The sequence below is a fragment of the Cryptotermes secundus genome, unplaced genomic scaffold (genome assembly GCF_002891405.2).
Source record: "Cryptotermes secundus unplaced genomic scaffold, Csec_1.0 scaffold632, whole genome shotgun sequence".
In the NCBI taxonomy this organism is placed as follows: Eukaryota; Metazoa; Arthropoda; class Insecta; order Blattodea; family Kalotermitidae; genus Cryptotermes; species Cryptotermes secundus.
This window is the reverse complement of record NW_019738356.1, coordinates 721,764-744,264: the sequence shown is the minus strand read 5'-3', so window position 1 is coordinate 744,264 and position 22,501 is coordinate 721,764. Positions and strand designations below refer to the sequence as shown.

General features: G+C 39.6%; 1 protein-coding gene across 2 annotated transcripts in view; it reads left to right on the top strand.

The window, feature by feature from the left end:
• The window catches only part of LOC111870848 (eye-specific diacylglycerol kinase), a 368,758-nt gene that overhangs the window by 323,380 nt on the left and 22,877 nt on the right, over positions 1 to 22,501 (top strand). For both annotated transcript variants that reach the window (XM_033754026.1, XM_033754027.1), the window contains 11 exons: positions 1,813 to 1,942; positions 3,028 to 3,155; positions 3,906 to 4,087; positions 5,304 to 5,478; positions 7,153 to 7,363; positions 8,122 to 8,314; positions 9,866 to 9,968; positions 13,804 to 13,994; positions 16,445 to 16,542; positions 16,757 to 16,906; positions 20,059 to 20,269. In XM_033754026.1, the coding sequence (XP_033609917.1) occupies positions 1,813 to 1,942; positions 3,028 to 3,155; positions 3,906 to 4,087; positions 5,304 to 5,478; positions 7,153 to 7,363; positions 8,122 to 8,314; positions 9,866 to 9,968; positions 13,804 to 13,994; positions 16,445 to 16,542; positions 16,757 to 16,906; positions 20,059 to 20,269 (1,772 nt within the window). The remainder of the gene's footprint in view (positions 1 to 1,812; positions 1,943 to 3,027; positions 3,156 to 3,905; positions 4,088 to 5,303; positions 5,479 to 7,152; positions 7,364 to 8,121; positions 8,315 to 9,865; positions 9,969 to 13,803; positions 13,995 to 16,444; positions 16,543 to 16,756; positions 16,907 to 20,058; positions 20,270 to 22,501) is intronic.

Below are 22,501 nucleotides of genomic sequence, written 5' to 3'. Positions count from 1 at the left end.
GCAGAGTAAAGCAGCTAGGACATGAGGCTGACCATTTATTTACATCAAGTGCTGAGGTTAGGAATGCATGGAGCTTTACATCCACTCCCCAATATGGTCTCGTGCCCCTTTACTTAATTAACTGAGAACAAGGAAAACTTTACCTCTTATCTCACGTTTGGATCTGATTCGCTTCCATCCCCTTGAATGCTGGATTCTTGAAACTGAACCCAGTCTCTAGTAGCATGTAGCCTACTGGGTTGGATGTTGAAAACTGCTGTTGATGCATCACTTGTCAGTAGAGGAGACAGAAGGAAGAGAGGAAGGAGAAGTGAGAGAGAGGGATAGGAGTTACCATGGTAACCAAACCCTAATAAGCAGTGTGGATGGTGGGTGAGGTATGCAAGACACCAATATATCTGGCCAATGCATCACTTTATATGGTTAAGTGGGGAGTGAATAGAATGAATAAGAGACTTGAAGGATTATTGAACAAAATGGAGGAACTAGTATTCAGTGTTGTGTTTATATTGGGACAAACCCTTTAAATGCCAAGCCCTGCCATAAATTTCCCTTCTAGAAATGTCGGGGCTGCTTCCACAGAAGACCCTGTAATGCTTTCTTCAGTGACCTTCAAACAAGGACAGAAATATATCTTGTGAAATCTCAGTCTTTCCACTAAACAATGATATGTCACACTTGATGCCATCTATTGATAAATATACTATACTAATTGGATAACAACAAGCCTATCTCTTCAGCTGTTGTTATATTAATGCATATTTCCCAAGCTGATCTGGAGAGTACATGAACTACAAGGAGTAACACATGTATCCAGAATCCCTCCAAAGGGCTGCTGGACCACAAGCCACAGGGAGAAAGAGGAGGAGGATGCCCCCTTAAAAGGTGGGAAGATCAGTACATAGACAATTGAAACAAGAAGAGATCAATATCACTGAACAGATTGGTTTATCATTAGTGCTCTAGGCTTGTGTTCAGGAGGTACTTGGTTTGAATCTTTGCCCATGCAATGGCCATCCTGTTTTTGTGGTTTCTCTTATTCATTGCAGGAAATTGCTGGTGTGATACATCAAGTTTTAAGCGCTTCTTTTCAAAATCCTTTCCAATTTATCAATCATTATAGAATTACATACTGAAAGAATAATGAAATAACCCATAATCTCACAGATCAATATTCCTAACTCTTGCTGATGCAAGTCTGTTTACCCTGTGAAGTAAGGGGTCATGATTCATTGGCATGAACTGAAGTGATTCACAGTATTGCTGATGTAAACACTTTTTTTTTAATGAGAAACCTTGTCTTGTGTATGGCAGGAAGTGATGTAAGTGGATTTATGTTGCTTTGGATTTTCCAGTTTTTGTCCTTTACAGACTAGGCTAAGTTGCGTGGGAGAAATAAGAAATGTATATATAATTATGGGCTATTCTCAAGGAAAGAGGTCACTTGAAAGACTTTAATGTAGATGGGAGGTTAATATTAAAGTGGATATTACAGAAATAGTGCTGGAGAGTGTGGATTAGTTTTGAGTAGGTGAGTGTAGGGGCCAAAATCCAATCCTGGGAACAGATAATGAACTTCTGTGTTCAATAAAAGGCAGAGAATATACTGATCAGCTGCGTGACTGTTAGCTTCTCGAGAATGATTGTGGCCTATGGTGTAGTTGGTCGGTCGGTCAGTCTAGCCTAAGTGTTTGTGTTATATTCGTTATGTCTTTCATGACATTTCTTGAAATTTATGTCGGATATGAATGATATTTTTACTTAATTTGGTTTATATTCGGAGTTCTTAGGATTTGTATTCTCCTCTTGCAGTCATTCCAGTCAAAACTTTCCTTCAGTTGCAAGGAGATTGTTGCGCTGAGTTGCTCCTGGTGTAAGACAGCGTACCATAACAAGGAGTCATGCTTCAACCTGCAGAAGATAGGAGAGGAATGCAATCTCGGTAAGTCATCCAGGAGGCGTGTGCCTGAGAATGATCTCGATCTACAGCTGCATATTCCAGCCTGCACATACAGGGAGCAAGATTAAATATCAGAAAACAGTTCAAGATTACATGAAAGATCTCCATTTTCTGTTACATGCCAGCTTTCTTTTCAGTGACCTGTTTTTTTTTTTTTTGAGAAAAAGCGTTAAGTTTGATTTTAGCTTTGTTTACTCTAAGGAGGGAAAAGCACTGCTAGGAAGACATGTACATACATAAAACGTTATTATGAAAATGGGTCTTAGAGAAAAAGAATGGGAGTATGATTGGATTCATCTGGCTCAGGATAGGGATCAGTGGTGGGCTGTTGTGAACATGGTAATGAACAATTTCTTTATTAAAACTATCACAACACAACTATATTAAGGTCAGTGCCTAGTTTGGCTCTGCTACATGTTTCGGCTATTAAAAGCCATCATAAGGCAAATACATGGCTAACATATATACACCACCGAACTGCAGTACTAGTAAAATTTGATACAATAATATTAATTATATTAAAATACTTGCTGTAAGAATACAATAAATTAGACTATATAAAACAAAAGTTATAATATAAAACAAGATTAAAATTCTTCAAGTGATGCTTTACATCATCAGGTCAGTCGTTGGTTTTTGCGTTTCTGTTGTGTTCCCCTCGACAAATTGGAGTATTCTATATTTTGTGTATATATAATAAACTGTTTTGGAGGCTCGTGATGTAGATGTAATAATATTAATGTTAATTATTTAGTCGGTGCCTCATCTTACAAAACATTGTTCATTCTATAGGGAATGTAAACAATGACTCGGGGTTTTGTAAGATGCTGGGACTTTCTTAATTGGCTGAGCAACTCTTGGCTTATCAGGAAAGACTGAGCTCTGTGAAGTTATTCTGTCAGTTTGCAGAGTATTTGAATTTCAAAGATAATCATTTTCATGATTTATTTCTAGCATATCATAAGAGGTTAAACAGTCTTTACTAGTCACACTGGATACAACTATTTCACCTCTTAGGATAGTATCAGTGTGATGGACCAGAATGAAACAAATGAACTTATTTCTAGGTCTACACAGTGGAATCATAGTGCCTCCCTCATGGATTGTGAAACTCCCAAGTAGAGGCAGTTTCAAGTCCAGCTTACGGAAATCACCAAAAAAGAAAACATCAAGTAAAAAAAGGAGCAAAGAAAAAGTAAGTTGTGTCACAAGATCTGAGTCATATGAGTATTCTGAATGAAGTGCAGACAGGTTGAACTACTGAAACTCCAAAGTAAACACCCTCTTATCCTTTTATAATAATGTATCTTTATGTTTTGTTTTACAACACTGTCAGTAATCACATGTATAGCATTGATTTGTAAGATGATTCTTAAATAATAAATAAGAAAGGATTTGGGAGGAAGTAATCATGGCCTAATCAACGCACTGCCCAAATATTTGTGGAGGGACTGAGGAAAGCCATGAAAAACCTCAGTCAGGGTACTGCCAGCAACATAAGGGGAGTAAATTCTAAAGAGTTCTGAGGATGGTGGATGACACACAGAATTACTGGGGTTTTGGACTTCTTCCATCATCCAGAATTCTAGGTAATAGAGGACACGACATTTTGGAAACTGGATCTGTTTCCGTCTTCAGGTGAGAAAAGGAACATACTCAGTTGAGGCCCTTAGAAAGAGCTAGTCCAGTGATTGAGATTAGTTCTTTCTAAGGGGCCCAACTGAATAGGTGTCTTCCTTTCTCACTTGAAGAGGGAAACAATCCAGTTTCCGAAATGTCATCTCCTCTGTTACGTAGAGTGTCCTCTTTTACCTAAAATTCCGGATGATGGAAAAAGTCCAAAACCCCAGTAATTCTGTGGAACATATGGGGAATAAATAATCATGTATTGAGGCTTAGTACGTTGTTACATGCATTCTTTTAATTTGAGATGTATTTGTTTCAGAATGAGAAGGATCAAAAGACTTTTGTGATAAAGCCAATCCCGTCAGCAAGTGTGAAACCTGTGCTTGTGTTCATCAACCCCAAGTCCGGGGGAAATCAGGGAGCAAAATTGTTACAGAAATTTCAGTGGCTTCTCAACCCGAGACAAGTGTTTGATCTTACGCAAGGAGGACCAAGAATGGGGTATGACTTTTTCATTTTTGATTTTAATATGCCTGAACCTGTATATTCTCTGTCAGACAATGCAGCTTCAACAATTTGCTGCTGATGTAGTACAGTGACACTTGTATATAGAAAATTTTCATTTAGAGTAGTTATTTTGTAAAGGTTTAATTATATGTCATACATATATAACAGGGTAAAGTTTCTTGTTCTGTTGTCATGAATGTTTCTTAGCTGTTAGAGCTTATATTAGTTACAGATGTGACTGGAAGATGGCAGTAATAAGCTTAGTATCTATGTATACATGGAGGTCACAGAATTTGTATCTGTGATATTAAAATGGATTAAAAATTGGTTTACTGAGGTTAGGTTTTTTCTGACAAAGTATCCTTTTATAGGCAGAAATGTTATACATGTGCAGAAGTTGTTTTCTGCTTGAATATCATGCTCCACAATTTACCATTGAAATTTCAATGGTCTTTATACTAGTTCTGAATGAAAGACTTTAGATTGTTTGAAGTGCTATTTCAATATGAATATTGGGGTTTTGGCCTGCTGATTGTTCACATTATGATCTTCTGGGTGTGACATCATGTAGTCAAATAGGTAGATGACATAATTCTGTATTTAAGCATCCGGTTGCAAGCCATATTAAAACGTCTATGTATAACACAGTCCGTCAATACTGCAACATATTGTTCCTTTTTCTTCCACTTACACTTCTAACACAACATGTTTCGGCCTTAGATGGCCATCTTCAGGTGTCTTAATATATTAAAATGGCTACACTGCATTAATATGTGCTAAAATCACAGGCTGTAGTGCACTTAATAAAATAAAATAAAATCTATTAACATTTTTGTTACTTTGTTGAAATTCTATCCCACCTCACAAGGGGTGTCAACACAGTAGCAGTGCCAATATATTAAGACACCTGAAGATGGCCATCTAAGGCCGAAACATGTGTTAAATCATAAGTGGAAGAAAATGAAACAATTTGTTGCATTATTGATGGACTCTGTTATACATAGACATTTTAATAGTTTGGGGGGAAAAAGCTGCCTCTATCTTAAGGGTTGAAGTTATTCTTCTGAATCATCAGTATTTACCTACAGGGCTGTATAAAGTCACAACCCCAGAAGAAGAGAATGTGCTGTTAACATTGATGAAGCATATCACCAGCTAACAAACTTGCATGTTACTAAAGTTGGGCTTAATTGTGAATTCTTGTCAACAGTCTGGAGTTGTTCCGTAAGGTGCCCAACCTGAGGGTGCTGGCCTGTGGAGGTGATGGCACAGTGGGTTGGGTGCTGTCAGTTTTGGATCAGATTGGTATCACTCCTGCACCTGCAGTTGGAGTGCTTCCCCTGGGGACAGGGAATGACCTGGCACGATCGCTAGGCTGGGGTGGTGTAAGTAGCATTTCTGTCCCAGCAAACTGTCTTAGTGAAGCAGAGTTCTTCTTGAGTGACTGGTATTGCTAAGCCATTCAAGATGTTCCCAGAACTTTATGGAACCCAGAGGTTCGTTACTAGACACACAAGAGCCCCCCCCAAGCCAGGTTTTTTTATAAGATCCATTTAATATTATGCTCCCATATGTGCCTAGGTCTTTCTGGTGGTTTATTATCTTCATATGTCCCTACCAAAACTCTTTGCACTTCTATTCTCTTCCATGAATGCTGTATGTCCTGCCAATCTTGTCCTCCTGGATTTTATCCCAGTAATATTTGTTGAGCAGTACACATTATGAAGCTGCTCATTATGCAGCTTTCACAGCCTCGTATAACTTCATCCCTCTTAGGTCTAAATATTCACAGCACCCTGTTCTGAAACGCCCTCAGTCTGTGTTCTTGCCGTAATTTGAGGTAGCAAGTTTTAAACCCCCCAAAAAAAAACAATGGACAAAATTACAGTTCTGTGTCTCTGATTCTGGATTGAATGGTAGCAGGCATTGTCTGAATTTAATCTGCCGTTAATTTCTTAATGAATGTAGTTCCAATCTGTTAGTATTGTTCCCCAATTAGAACAAATAGTTCTTACATAAATCTTCCTTTAGAAGTTTGAAAGGCTGAAAGTTTGCTTATTATATTCAAAAAGAACATTTGGTGCCATGAAATTAGTTCCAATGTTAGATCTCCAATTGTATAAACCATGTTTAATTTTTATATATTCATAGATTATTGAAAATGTTGTCTCATTTTAAATACCTCATACTGCATAGTCTTAGGTTACAAGATGAGTAGTGATAATTAATTGAGTAAGAGGTTAGGAAGACCATAGCGAGCCTCAGTCAGGATATATAATCTCTGCACCATGATCTGAACCTGGAACCTCCAGAAAACAAAGCAGGAGTTCTACCCACTTGACCCTGACATTTGGTATGTGGGAAATGTCGATAATAATTACCATTCTAAAGGATTCTAATGGTTGTATTTTATACTTAGTGTTACTAACTTTCTGAGTTTTGTCCATCACACGGTCTTCTAAATTAGAGCACAATTTCTATTCCATTTTATCTTTGTTCTCTTTTAGAATATCAGATAATGGATGAAGTCCAGAAAATTGATGATAAGATGCTGAGTGATCTTGTTGGGTTCTTGTATCATTTATGTCTCCTCAAAAACAGATTGAGCCATCTGGTTAACAGCTCATGCCTATCTTTTAAGTGCCTTCACATCCTTGTGAAGCAGATGTTGAAATTATTTGTTATTCCTTCTGTATAGATGAAACAACTCAAGAAATGAGGAATGCATTTATATAAAATTTGGTACTGGGGAGTCTTCCTAATATTTGTCAGCACATTTTAATTTTAGTTAAAATTGGACAGCAATAAGGGAGACTTTACATGAAGACCTACATGCACTTCCGTTCCCATGACGAGTGTAACTTGCTAGACATTTATTGGAGTCAGTAGTGGTTCAAATGAGAACTGTAGAGCAAATATAGACACAAGTTTTATATGCACTAAATTTAATGTATAAGATAAGTAAAAACAATTGATGAAACTAGCCTCAATTACTACACTGTGCTTACATTTCTAAAGTTATTTAGTTTATATACTTTGCCTTATGATGCATTTTCCAGGGTTATACAGATGAGCCAATTTCCAAAATCCTATCAAATATTGGGGAGAGTGATATTGTACAGCTGGACCGCTGGGAACTCAAGGTGGAAAAGAACCCAGACGCTGGAGCTAACGAAGAAGGGAAAGAAAACTTGCCGCTCAGTGTTGTCAATAATTATTTCTCACTTGGTGTCGACGCCCACATAGCACTGGAATTCCATGAAGCGAGAGGTGAGTCAGATGATATGGTACAATGACATATTTTGGTTTGTTAGCTTAATTTAGTTTAGCTTAGTTATTACTCACTTAAGGAGCTGAGCCCTTCTTGAGGAGTCGCCAATTCTGCAGCTACTCAAGAACTTCCCAGGATTTTATGGAACCAGAAGGTTCATTACCTTGTTCACAATGGCCCTCCACTGGTCCCTATCCTGAGCCAGATCAATCCAATCCACACCATCCTATCCTATCTCTCTAAGATCCATTTTAATATTGTCCACCCACCTACGCCTTGGTCTTCCCAGTGGTCTCTTTCCTTCTGGCTTTCCCCCACCAATATCCTATATGAATTTCTTTTCTCCCTCATTCGTGCTACATGCCCTGCCAACCTCATCCCCCTTGACCGAGGTGTGGTCCTCCAGCTTGGGGGTTAGGCATGGGGCTAACAACTCCTCGCTGTAAAAAAAAACTTGTTATGAAATTAGCTTAGTTATTTGCTTAATTAAATTAAATTAGTTTTAGGTTCTCACAGCAGTGTTATGAAGAGTTGTATCTTTTGTGACATATCGCCGTGTAGTCCGCTGAAATTCATGTTTGGAGGAACATAACACCTCCATCTTTGGGGTAGAAGAATAAGCCAAGCAAGAAACCAACATGATTCATGCAGCAAACATAGCATTATGTCACACAAGGTATGACTTTTCAACTTGTATGTTGTTACCGTTACTCTTCCTTTGTGCAGATGTGTGAAATGTTTCTGTTACCATTCACAGAGGCCCATCCTGAGCGATTCAATTCTCGACTGAGGAACAAGATGTTCTATGGGCAAGCAGGAGGCAAAGATCTGCTCAGACGAAAGTGGAAAGGTCTTGCAGAGTTTGTCACGTTGGAGTGTGACGGCAAGGACATGACACCAAAACTGAAGGACCATAAGGTCCATGCTATAGTGTTCCTTAACATTCCAAGGTATGAACACTGTAAGCCATACTGAGCTGCTTCTCTGAAACCTCTCACCGAGCTACAGGGGCTCATATCGTCATTAGTCACGTATTGTTAGAGGATCAGGATTTTAGTGAAATTGTCCTCATTTGAAGTGTCTCTTGTTGTCCTTTTCTCCTTCTCTATCCTTTTCTCTCCATCTTCCTATTCTTACCTCACTCTCCTCTTCCTCTTCGTCTTCTTCCTAACTCCCCCACCTACTCCTTTTTGTCTTCCTCCTCCTCCATATTCATTTATTCTTCTTCTCTTGCTTTACTTTCACATGTATATAGTATCTAAGAGAACGAGTTGTGATGTTGAAATATCAGTCTCAAGATTTTGACAGACTTAAAAGTTTTAAGCTGCTCTGGATACAAAGAAATGGGGTTTGGAATGTCATCTGCTAGGTTTTATTTATCTGTGTGCCTCTCATAAGTACCCATTCAGTTGGATTTTCTTTTTGTATTCAGCATCAAAGAGGTTATCTGTAATAGGTCAGTGCCTGGCGAATATGCATGTATTAGCTCCAAAAATAGAGGTCTGTCAAATGGGCCCTAAAAACAAAGGCCTGTCTTTGCACTGATCCTTTTTTTTTCTGACACCATTTATGTTTTATTTGAGTCTGCAGATGGAAAGTCAGTGCTCTTTTCTTACTTGCCATGATCTGTCTACTTAAATTTCTTTCCAGTTTTTCNTTTTTTTTTTTTTTTTTTTTGGTATCTTCCAGCACCTGGTTTATCCACGTTGTTCCTGGTGATCACATAGGCCTCTCTCCTTTCTTCCCAAATCCTGACCCCAGCATCCACACTGCAGAAGGAGGTAGCATCAAGTAGGCGACTTCCTGTTGGTGTGATGCACACGAGACCCAACAGGTCAATGGGATTGTGGTCAAACTGTAACAGATACAGCAAGTTGTCACCATACATCAGTAATGCTTTCAAATTGATGAAAGAGAGGAGAATGTTGAAGACATTGTTGAATGCAAGGACCTCTTATTCAGAATTGACAAAACTCTAATTTTATCTGTTGTTTTGTATGGGCATGAATATTTTTTCTCAGAGTGGAGAAGGGGGTTTTTTTGAAAATAACCTTCCAACACAAAAATTCTCCAAACGTTCCAATCCAAAATGCTAAGAAAACTAGTTAATGCTCCCTGGTATGTATCAAACGCTACCATACACAATGATCTAAGCATACCATATGCAACAGAAGTCATCAGAGCCTACACGGAGAAACACAAAAACTGGACCACTCAAAACAACAACTGACTAATAAGAAACCTCTTCAACCAACCAGCAATAGAAAGAAGACTAAATAGAATGTGGCCAGAGGATCTCATTAGATAAGCACCAGAGAATCATCGGAGGATGATACCTGCTTCAGTATTACACACACCCATCCCTTTTACTAATTACTCTATTTATGTATATTGAGTAGATTTTAAAATAAAAATAAAAAAAAAATTGAAACTAGGGTGTTGAGGGAAATGTTAATGTAAATCTGTTTATTGCAGTGTATTTACTTCTGGGTTTGTTGCAGTTATGGGGGTGGAACCCACCCCTGGAATCGGACTGCGGGTGGCATTGAGCCCGCAACTGATGATGGGCTCATTGAGGTTGTCGGACTCACCACCTATCAGCTTGTGAGTAAGTTTAGGAAGTCCTGTAAATATTTTGTTGGTGTGTTCAAACAGGATACTGTATTACCATAAAAAAAAAGACATGTTTGAAGTAACCAGTGTAGTAAACCATAGGCAGTTAACTATTGTTGTCTTTTTCTCTCAGGTTTTTTTTAAAGTTTTAAGTACAGCATGCCCTGGCGTTATTGAAAGGAAATCTTAAAATTTTGTCCATATCATGAAATTGGATTAAGCAAATCCTGTTTTTCCATTAACTCCTCTATTATGAGCAGAGACACGTCAAACAAAAAATTTTCTAAATCCATCATTTTATTAAAAACACATGCCTTTGCTCATCAGCTATAAGCATAGGTGCACTTTCTGGACTCTTTTAGGTGCACTTGGTACTCTCTTTATTGACATCTTAAATACACTACAAAACCAAAAATAATGTGGAAATAGCAGTCACATTACCAGTCATAACCCATCTGTCACTGATGCATGCACATAGCCTAGCCAGTGGCCAGGTAAAAATACCCAGATGTGTCACTGCGCATATGCAAATCCAAATTTCTTAAAAATAATCTTTTCTTTAAGAATTTGTTGTTGTTTTTGCAGTTTATGTTTAAGAAGCTCTATTATTTATCCCAGATTTCGATACTGGTGAATTTATACTCTGTAACACAAATGTTATAGCCATATTTTATTATTTCCATGAGGGTGAAGTTTTATAACCTAAATGTCCATAACACAAGGGGCGAATTGTACCACAGTTGTGTCTTCCCAGCAATTGATGGTGTCCGTTAAAATTTTGGGTCATGTTCTTTCTTTTCCAAGGTATTTTAATGTCACAGCTAACTGAGAATGGGGTGAGAAGAATTGTTATTACATGCAGATTCATATAGTGTTACTTTATAAACTACAAGGGTCATACTGAAAGTCATGAGCAACAATTTTTTTTGTAAAGTAACATGCTTTATTATTGACAAACCAAATACACCACCTCAATCTACAGACCTTTCTTTATTTTTCCACATAACCGTTACTTCTTGAAAATTCCCCTTCTGTAAAATTCCGTTCCAGCCTCCAGAAGACACTGATGCACTGCTTTCTGAATTGCCTCCCTTGTCTCAAAACGTTGTCCACACAGCTGATCCTTCACAAATCCAAAAAGATGGTAGTCTGAGGGTGCCAGATCAGGGCTATAGGAGGGGTGTGGAAGAAATTCCCACCCCATCTTTGCAATTGCTTCCAATGTGAGGCGAGCGGCGTGGGGGCCAGTGTTGTCATGCAGGATGATGATGTTTTGTCCCGGACGTTTATCGCGCAATGCATGGTGGAGCTTGTGCAGCGTCTGGACATAATGAGCAGCATTGATGGTTTGCCCAAGTTCCAGGAATTCAGCCAGAATAAACCCCTCTGCATCCCAGAAGTCTGTGCCCATCACCTTCACAGCTGATGGCACTGTCTATGCCTTCTTTTTTGATGGAGAATGCAAATGGTGCCATTCCATACTCTGCTGTTTCGTTTCAGGCTCGAAATGGTGAAACCAGCTTTCATCACTTGTCACAATACAGAGCAAAAAAATCATCGCCTTTGTGTCGATATCTCTGCAGCAGTTCTGAGATGATGGCTTTTCGCTGACCTTTGTGGTCTTTGGTCAACAATAACTGTGGGACCCAGTGAGCACAAACTTTCTTATAGCCCAAGCTTTCAATCATCTCCTGTACTGCACTATGCCCTATTCCAAGTTTTTGGGCTATTGTGTCCACAGTCGCATGCCTGTCGCCTTCAGTGATCTCATCCACTCTTTCCTTGTTGCGTTCAGTTTGCGGCTGTTCGAGGACGACTACTCCGAGGCTCATCTTCAGTGCTGGTGTTCCCATCTTTAAAATGTTTCACCTATCTTTGAACACTGCTTGCACCCATGCACACACTTCCATAAGCACACTGAAGTCTCTGGTGAACTTCTGCAGCAGGGATTTCCTCTTTTACAAGAAATTCGATGACAGCATGCTGGCGAAACGACATATTGTTGTCGGCCATTTTGTTAGGAGTGATACTGGTCACGTGAAGCAAGCTATTGACATCACAAGACACTCAAGGTTAACACAACAGCTGGTTCCACCTACCATCATACTCTCTTTTGTCTGCTGTTCCCAGTTTGCATGCAAAATATAGTTGCTCATGACTTTTGGTACGACCTACATATTATGGTTGTTATCTGTATGGGAACACAGACCAGAAGAATTTGAGGAGAACTGTCTTCTGTGACATGACATCTTGTAATCTGGTAGAAGTTAGCTGATGTTTCAGAGGACTGTACTGCTTCCATCTTCAATGTCAGAAAGTAAGATGAGCAATCAGAGATGGGCTTCTTGTTCCTCCAGAAATCACTAAACTTCTAACAGACTGCATGGCATCACATTCCAGAAGTTAACGTACCCTTTGTAGTCACCACTGTGAGAACTTGAATCCAGCCAGAAGAACTTCGGTACTCAGGAGAAAAATTTTGCTTAGTGGGGGGTGTAGTCCAACTGGGTCCACTGGGCACGGCGGCCACTGATTGTCCTATTGTAGCCTGCCTCGGGTGATTATGATGATGGAGAATTTGGTGGAATGATGATTGGCAGGGGAAACTGAAGTACTTGGAGAAAACCTGCCCCAAGTGCCACTTTGTCCACCACAAATCTCACTTGACCAGACCCAGGATCAAACCCGGGCCGCCGCAGAGGGAAGCCAACAACTAACCACTTGAGCTATGGCGCAGCCATACTCAGCAGAAATGTACATTCATTCATTCATTCATCAGTAATCTGTCAGATGACAGGTCCACAGCCTCTTCCAAAACAGTTTCTCCACTTAATGCGATCTTCTGTTTTTGGAAAGAGACTATCCAGGAAAAGTGATAATGTGGTAGTTTTTCCATTTGCTTTCCACATCGCAGTACAACAGCCGTTCAAACCACTCTGGTCACGCCTGTTGCTATACGAACTTGAACCATCTCGAGCATCATTTTCTCTGTGCTTCAAGTCGCCGCTGATGACGCTGCTTCCGGCATCAGTTTTCGGTGTCTCTCTTCGTCTGATGCCTACCCTTTGACCTGTCCAGCAAGGGAGGCCCTGCCAGTAGCTACGCTACCGCTGGTATAGCTCTCAGGGTCCTTGGCATACTCAAACACCCTCACCACGATAAGGTGGAGACACCAACGAGGGGAAATGTACATTACATCTTCATAAAAATTGTCAAGTTTGTGTTCAAGATTTTCATATATAAAAACATACAAAATATTAACACTGTATACATAAAGTGTTTGAAATTCATGTAATTTGGCATGTAACAGCTCATTATGTCCATTTTATTAAGTTATGATTTCAAAACGATCAAAATCAGCCCTGACATTGAACTAGAATATGTTTTCTACCAGACCAACTAAAAAAAAAAAAAATTGCTCTATACCAAGAGTGGCAGAGCTTACTGAACATTGTAGCTGCATGGATTCACTAATAATATATCATGGAGGCACACTAATATTCCAACGAGCCATATGCAGCTTGCAAGTCACAGTGTAGCCAATATCTGGACAGCTGTTCACATTGCCTGGTCAGTGGGAATAAGAGTTGCTAGGCAAGGAGGACCATTTCTGCCACTCTACCATCCCAGCTTGTGTCCTTGCTTGTCACATAACGCTATAGGAGAAAGTAATGAAACATTTCTATGTAAGAGTGTGGGCTGAGTATGATGAATGTGGAAAGAGTGGGTAGGTGGAGTGGGGGATGATCCATGAGGGTTATTTGCCTGGCTTTGCAAGTCAAATTGAGATACCTGGATGTAAATTTGTATGTGTACTGGGTTACAGCCGCTGTTGCAAGCTGGCGGCCATGGTACCTGCATCACCCAGTGCAGATCTGCACGTATTATCACCACAAAGACCATTCCCATGCAGGTGGATGGCGAGGCCTGCAAACTTACGCCTTCCATCATCTCCATGACCCTTCTCAATAAGGCCTCCATGTTAGCCAAGAGAAAGGGAGGAAAGACCAATATACAGTAAGCAGTTTCTCCAGTTTCTACACAGCATGATCTTAACTGTTCCCCAGCCATTTTATTTCCAACTCCATCACTCCTACCAGCCTGACTAGGTTAGGGATTGGAGAACTGGAGAATCAAGGTTCAGTACACAGTGGGGGCAGATTTTCTCTTCTGCACACTGCCTACACAGGCTCAGGGGCCCACCTAGCCTCCTGTAATGGCGCAAGGGTTATGTACAAGTAGATATGTTTTTTTGGGTAAATTTGGAATAAGTGTATCTAGACTTTAAGATTAAGAAATAGAAATAATGAAACGTACCAGGAAGCTTGGGTTTGCAAAGAAGTGTAACAGGCTATAGCTTAGTAATCAGAATGTTAGCGCGACAGCGTAATAACTCTGACATTGAGGAAGAAGCTATATGAAGTGGGTCATAAACACTATGGCATGAGGAAAACACTGAGTCGGAGAAGGCGGTAGACCTGAAAGAGCCAACCCCCTTTCGATAAACAGCCAATGAGTGGGCCACACCGACCCAAAATCACGTCAGAATGGGCGGGCCAATACACCCCGGAACCCAACGAGTCAGCAAAAAGAGGGTACATAAACCCTAGAGGAATCAATCAAAAAACTTTTGACTTGACTTTTTAATATTAATAATTGACATAGAGTTCAGCCGGAGGCTATCGCCGAGAGAGTGAAGGCAATGAGTAGGAGTTGATTGGTGATGGCGAGCGTCTGTTTCCTCAGCTCAAGTAAGTGAACCAACTTCATATAGCCATGAACATTAAGTGTGATAATATTAAAGTGCAAACCCCAGGGAGAGAAAGTGAAGACTAGATGGACTAGGATTACTGAGAAAGAGAGATAGAGGTATTGAGTACCCAATATCAGGGTGACAGGAGGGAACTAATGTGTGTACTACAGGGTTATAACCAAATGTAATGCGAACCGACAGACGTCGGAAAAGTGTGTATATATTATGTATATAGCGACATAGGTGAATAGAGTAGGATAGAAGTGCGCTGTGATATTAATTAAACCTAGCATTCCCTCAAGTGTTATCGTCCTCCCTGAATGCTCCTGCATCTCCCGAATCCTGTAGGAGAATTGCGAGTTAAAGCCAGGACCAGTGACGTAAGCGATTGATAAGTTTACTGGAGTTTTCTTGACATAACAAGATGGTGGTAGCATACTAAACCGGGTGACAGAGCTGGACAGCTCCAAGCCCCCTGTCACCACAGCATAACAGATTGGTGACAGCAGTGAGATAACCCTGTCGCAGGAGCGTAACACCTCCTATCCAATGGGTGCCAGGGATTCTTTCCCCAAAGGTTAAATGGCTGTGGCAAGGCCAATCACTGATGTCCATCTAATACCACGGTTCAGAATGTATGGAGCTGTACCTCTACTCCCATGTATGTCATAAAGGTATAATGCTTAATTAATTCGCTTAGTGGGGGGTGGAGTCCAACTGGGTCCACTCAGCACGCTGGCCACTGATTGGCCTATTGTACCTGCCCCGGGTGATTATGATGATGGAGAATTTGGTGGAATAAAGATTGACAGGGGAAACCGAAGTATTCAAAGAAAACCCACCCCAGCGCCACTTTGTCCGCCACAAATCCCACTTGACCAGACCCGAGATCGAACCCAGGCTACCACGGTGGGAAGCCAGTGACTAACCGCTTGAGTTATGGCGCTGCCAATGCTTAATTAAGCGCAGGTATTAGGTCATCTTTTTTTGCCTTTAATTCTGAAAGGTAAAGTTGACCATGTACTTAATTGAGTGCCATGAGTGTTCTGTTCCAAATATTTGTGAAAGCATGATGTATTTATCATCCTACCATTTGATCCTTTGTATAGTCTGGCTGGTGACAGCATCTTAAAATAGCCCACAAAAGAAAATAACATCTGATGATTTTTCAATGCATTAATATGTTTCAAAAGTAATATATTGCCATTTCATCAGTTAAGCTCTTCCAGGTGTACTTTCTAAGAAATATCACACCCCTTCCTGTCTGTCATTTCAGGAATGTATACTGCAAATTCTATGGCTTATCTGTTATTAACATGTTCACTGCCATTCTTATTGTCTTAAGATTTTACCTGGCAAGCTCTCCATTTTTCCACAGAAACTGAATTTTTAATTTACTGCATTTCAGACTGAAATGTAATAGATCCAACGAAGGCAGTTGACAGTTACTGTATATTTCAATCTTTGTAGCGTCTTCTAGCTGCACTTGAGTTTATTTTTCAGCTTTTGACTGACATCTATAGAAGAAAATGACATACATGCACATGGTGGCAACAGTACATCACTCAGATGGACTGGTGTTGCCATGTGGTAAACTTCAGCTTGTCAGATGATGGGTTTGGCAGCAAATATGTTAATGTCAGTTAAGCCATAAGGTTAAGTACGCATCTTAGAATGGCAGTATACTGATCAGGAAAATGTCTTTCTGTTACAGGCAAACTGCTTTGGAAACACTGAAAGTGAATGTGGATCGAATCAATATGTCTGATTATGAACAGCATCACTATGACAAGGAATTACTCAAACAAGCAGGTGTGTTTTTATGTACTGTTACACATAATACTCGAGAATTGTTTGCGTAAAAATTTTGAGATCCTCTGTGCTTGGAATTTCTTAGGCTTTATCATCACAGAATTGTAGATGTTCAGTTGTTCTGGTACAGTGGGGTTGGTGACTAGATTTTATCTCGCAAGGCAACAGTTTTAGCTTCAGTACATTATCTTACATAACTGTTTTATGCAACCAGCTATGCCTCTGTTGGTGATAGAAGTAAACCCCGTGTCAGACTTGGAGCAAGTGAGGAAGCTTATCAACAAGCAACTGGAAGAGAACAGCAGTAGTACTGCAGAAAACGAATTGCAGACTAGCCTCTCGCCAGACTGGTGCTTTGTAGACTGTGAGTGACGTATCTTTAAAATGTAGCTTTCAGAAGATTGCTTTAAACAGCGGCACTTTTCTTGCCACATTGAAGTAGATACATACAAAAGGCTAAACCTTGTTGATTTGTTGTAATGTATGTTAGGAGTTATGAGATGGCACTAGTTGTGAAAAGGAGCAATGAATATGTTTCACTTGGTATTCAGTGTTGAACTGTGCTGATAATGAACCTGACTGTCTTCTGGGATGTGGTGTCATGTAATCTGGTATTTTTATTGCTAATGGGGTGGGACTAAGTCCCTTGTACTGTGGCCACTTCTGGCCTATTGTACCAGCCCCAGATAATAGGTGAGGGTGATTGTGGAGCAATTGGTGGAATGAAGATTGGCAGAGGAAACCAAAGTACTCAGAGAAAGCCTGCCCCAGCGCCACTTTGCCCACCATAATCCCACTTGACCAGACCCGGGATTGAACCCGGGCTGCCGCGGTGGGAAGCCAGCGACTAACCGCTTGAGCTATGTTGCAGCCATGTAATTTGGTAGAAAGGTAATGTTGTTTGGGAGAAACTGTTCAGAAGGTGGAGGCAACAGGCTCCTCTGAAATGTTTGGAAATTTCTGCCAAAATGCATGTCTTGCACTTCCCACAAGATAGCATCTTCATATTGACTGCCATGAGAGCCTCAGATATCACATTTGCTGAAGAAGTTCAAAGCATATGTTACATTGTATGGATTCAGAGATAGTCCTTAATCACCATAGGATATGAAATGAGTCATAAAAGCATAAAACATATATTTACAGTACAACTAAAGCTTTTATGTAGAAAGTAAGAATATAAAATCTAAAATACACAATACAGAGAAGGTTTATGTAAGGCATTCAGCTGCTTTAAATAGATCTGTACATATATGAAATACTGCCCACTTACACTGTTTGTACAAACCTTTTGTTATTCTGAGCCACGTTATACAACCCACTTATGCTTCCAGTGTGTTTAAAGTTTAATTGTCAAGGTGTTTCAGTCATTAAAACTATAATTGACTTGTCAGTTTGTATTTAAGTGTTGATAGAATGATCTCACAACTGTTAGGTAAGGTAAATCAGATTCATGCAGAAACACTGTCTGCTTCATTTCATGAGATGTTTATTTTCTTACTATGCTGACCAAGGTTTTTCATGGTTTTTCTCTGTCTTATTATGCACATTTTAGGGTATCATTTTAAAATAGATGAAAAATGCTTCCTTCCCAGTCTCTTCCAATTCATCGTTCTTAATTACCCTGCCACATCTTGTTTTGTGTATCATCAGTAAGTATTCTGAGGCCATAAAATAACATAATAACCAATCATCAGTTAACCGGAATAGAATTTTTCAAATTTGATCCACATTGAAGAAAGTCGTCTTCTGGGTTTTGGCGCCATGTATTCTTCGTTTTGGCCGACGTTTCGGGACGTTCTGTGGACACCAGGTTGAAAGAACATCAACAGCATTTATGATTAGAACATCCGGACAAGTCAGCTGTAGCTGAACACAGCATCGAGCTAGACCACCGTATCCAGTTTCACAAAACCGCCATAATCACCAGTAAGAGCCGTTACCTAGATCGCATAATCCTGGAGGCCGTTGAGATTGAGCTCCATCAAAACAACATGAACAAGGAAACAGGGTTCAGTCTCAACAAGTCATGGAAGCCTCTCATCTCTTCCCCCAAGAGAAATCCAACAAGCCACCCTAGTTCTTCGTCATGTCATTGATGCCAGTAGCCTGTCCCTGTAATCATGTCATTGACGTCAGTAGCCTGTCCCCAACCAACCAGTTCTTCTTGTCTAACCGCAACATCCAAGTGCTATTGACCTCAAGTTTCCTGGATTGACTGGCCATTCCCCCCCCTCCCTTAGCACATAACACCATATATGGCCTTAATCGCTCTCCACTGCTCCTATTGGTCCGCTCTCCCTAACCACTCCCCTGCTTACTTCATATATAAAGCAGCGCCCTTCACTTCCTAATCATTACAGCTACTGCTTTCTGCATTCACAAGCCATTCACCTGCTCTGAAGATGGAGGCAATACGTTCCTCCGAAACGTCGGCCAAAATGAAGAATACATGGCGCCAAAACCCAGAAGACGACTTTCTTCATAGTCATTGCCGTGAAAACCTCAAAACTTACATCGATCCACATTCTTTGTATGTAAGTTGCATGTAGAGGCAGGGAGAAGTAGTTCCAGGAACCAGGACTCATCTAGAGATACCAACAGTAGAAAATTCCATTGGTTTTTTTTCCAGTAATGTCTTGATAGTAGTTGAAACCAAAACTGGAGAAATTTTTCAAGTAGTTAGAAATTGTAAATGGGTACAGTGCTCATTTGAAATATGTAATGCTATATTACTTTTTATTATTCTACAATCATTTCCTTTTGATGCAGGTCAATATTCAGAATGTCTCCAATTTCTTTAATCTTCCACCAAAAAATATCCTCTTCAAATTCTTGCCAGCTATTCTTTTTCTTCTTATTGTCATGTAGTATCTGGCCAAATCATCTTTTTATACGTGGTTGAACCATCATGTTCTGGGGTATGCGTTAGCATAGTTGGTTGAGGCACTATATTATTACAGGCCAGAAAGTTGCAGGTTTCATTCCCAATGAGGTCATGGGATTTGACACAATCCTTCCAGCTGCACTATGGCCCTGGGATCGACTCAGTCTCTAACAGAAATGAGTACCAGGTTTCTTCCTGGGGGTGAAGGGCAGCTGGCACATAAGGCTGACAACTTCGCCACCATATATGAGCTGATTTTCATGGGAACATCAACGTCTCACAACCCTGTGGGCCTTTACTGCCTGTTAAGGGGATAGCTTTACCTTTACCTTTACATTTACCTTTATCTTTTTTGCCATCTTATTCTAAATGAGATCATTTAGGCAGGTAGTGTAAGATATGAGAGAGAATACAGATGGCTAGAAACTGAAAAGTAAAAATTGTAGGAAGAAAAAAGAGGTAGGAAATATTCTTCATGTCAGATAGTGTGACAGACAAGAATTCCTTCTATTAAAAATGGAAATACCCAGCCATTCACCCATCTAAAACTAAAATAATGCTTACAGAAGAACAATAAATATTTTCTTAATTTGTGTATTTTGTATAATGCAAATGTGACATATTTCCAGCATGTACGGCAGAACGGTTCTTCAGGGTTGATCGAGCTCAGGAGCACCTTCACTACGTGATGGACATCGCAAGCGATCGCCTGTTCATTCTGGATACGGAGCCCTCCACATTGCCTCAAACTCCAGAAGATGAGACTGCTTTTCCATCTCCAGCAGCCAGCAACAAGCAGTCTAATAGTCTGCTTGGAGAAGAAACCACCCCTGAGCTCAGGTTAGTCCGTGGGCGCTATGCACCCCTGCGCCTCCGGCGGCGCTCTCCCTCCCTACAACCCAGGCCCCGGCCGTAGAAGCTTGCGTGTTCTGTGGTATGAGGGATATATGTGGTGAAAGGGAAGTAACTATAGATTTGTTTAGAATGACAGCCATTTTGGTGCAGTGTATATATTGGTTGTGTCTTTTGTGAGCTGCATCTGTCTTCATCCTTTTGATAATACATATTTCTGTCTGCATATGATACCATGTGAAATGAGACACAGTTGCAGTGTAGACCGTTCACAAATAATGGTGTTGGGTACGTGATAACTTGTATGCTGATCTTTACTTAAAAGGATGCTTTTAAGCCCTGTCTTCACAGTGTTAATTTTATCAGATTTAATTGTATTTCTCAAAGTAACCACAGCTCTGCAGTTAGGGAAATTGACACACATTTAACTGAAAAGTTTTCTGCAGATGCTGTTTTTCTTTTTACAGTGATATGCTTATTAACATTTTAACACTTTTTTTTTGGTTTTGAAGGACTATGAAAGACGTACTTTGGAAAAAAAAATGAATTTAATAAGTTTGTGATCCAATCATTGTAAAAGAAAGTACAGAAGATACAAGGGATCCCCAGCTACATGTGTGCCAGATTTCACAGCTGTGAAGCTTCTGTCTGCATAGGAAAATGCATCTAAATTTAGTAAAATTAATGTTGCATAGACAAGGCTTATAACCTCTCCATAATTATTCCTCTTCATATATTTTGAAAGAATTATGATAGTCCTCATTAAGAAGCTATGGATATCCTATGCTTCTCTCCTTCAAGTGGCAACAGTGATGGAGAGATAACATATAAGGATTACAAATAATTGCTACATATAATACTCATGAATTAAATTAAAAATAAACAAGACTTGATCTTACTGTATTATTTTATTTGCTAGTCACAACTAGTCAGAACATTTTGTTTAACTTATATTCTTCAAACTTTATCATTTTGAGTCTTTATTATGATTTCAAGTCTTCACATTTTCATGGCAGTGAGCGTTCAGATCTTCTTGATTATGACACTGGGATCATGGAGATGAATACCAGAATTTGGCGGAACATGCTGCCTTGGGACTGAAGTGACAATAATGAACATGCAACCAGGTTATATAGACTAGGTCATCATGAATATGGGTTCTCTGAATGGGCAGAAGGGGAGGGTCTGGTCTTGCCAATGGGAACATTCCTATGATGCAGACAAGAATCTCACCTCCCTGGGTTTCTGAGTAACCACATTCCATGTCATCATAACCTCACCTCACCATAATCACTTTTCATTCATTGTGGGTTATATTGTGACACTGTCAGTAGCTGGACTATATACCATCAAATTGTATAATGACTGGATGAATTGCAAAGGATTTGTAAGGAAACAGTCCTCTGTCTGAGGTACTAGGACAGCATTAACCTGGAAGGACTGAATACAACTATGAAAACCTCAGTCAGGATAACAATATGAACTGAGCATGTCTTGCACTTAAGTCTAGACTCACCTGCTCAGAGTTCATCTTTGAAGACAGATGTAGGTAGCAAATTGCTCTGAAATATTGGGAGTCCACCTTCAAGATCCTATTCTCACAGCCCAGAAGACCACACCTAGAACATTTCTTTTTCTTTAGTAGAACCAATGCAAGTGAAAAATTGAACATAGATGAGAGGTTCATTAAAGATGTGATATTAACAATAAACCACTAGTTCCTGCTGCTGAATAGGGTAATGACATATTGAGTACAAATGGTCAAAAGAAACATGACATGAGTTAAGGTAAACTTGACTGAATAAGCAGTTTTAATTACAATTAAACATATGATACATAATTGACATGACACATTGTGGTTGTATTATCTGGATGTGTAAAAAGAGGTTATGCGATGTTTTCATAGAATATGGATAACTTATTATTTATATTGTACATTAAAGTTTTAGTTTTGTTATTTAAATTTTGCAAAATATAAAGTGCATTATGCATTTGAAAAGTAGCTGAACAATGCACACGTATACTTGTAAATAATAGCATTTTCTGATGTTTTAAACTAATGACTACATATCAGTTTGTATGTCTATTTCAAGCATTTTTTGTTTACTTTCATAAATTTACATATATAATACTTACTCTGTATATGTAAATGTTATTAATACTATGGTTTGTTTTGGAGGTATAATATCTGTTAGATTTCTTTCCACACTGCCAAAACAT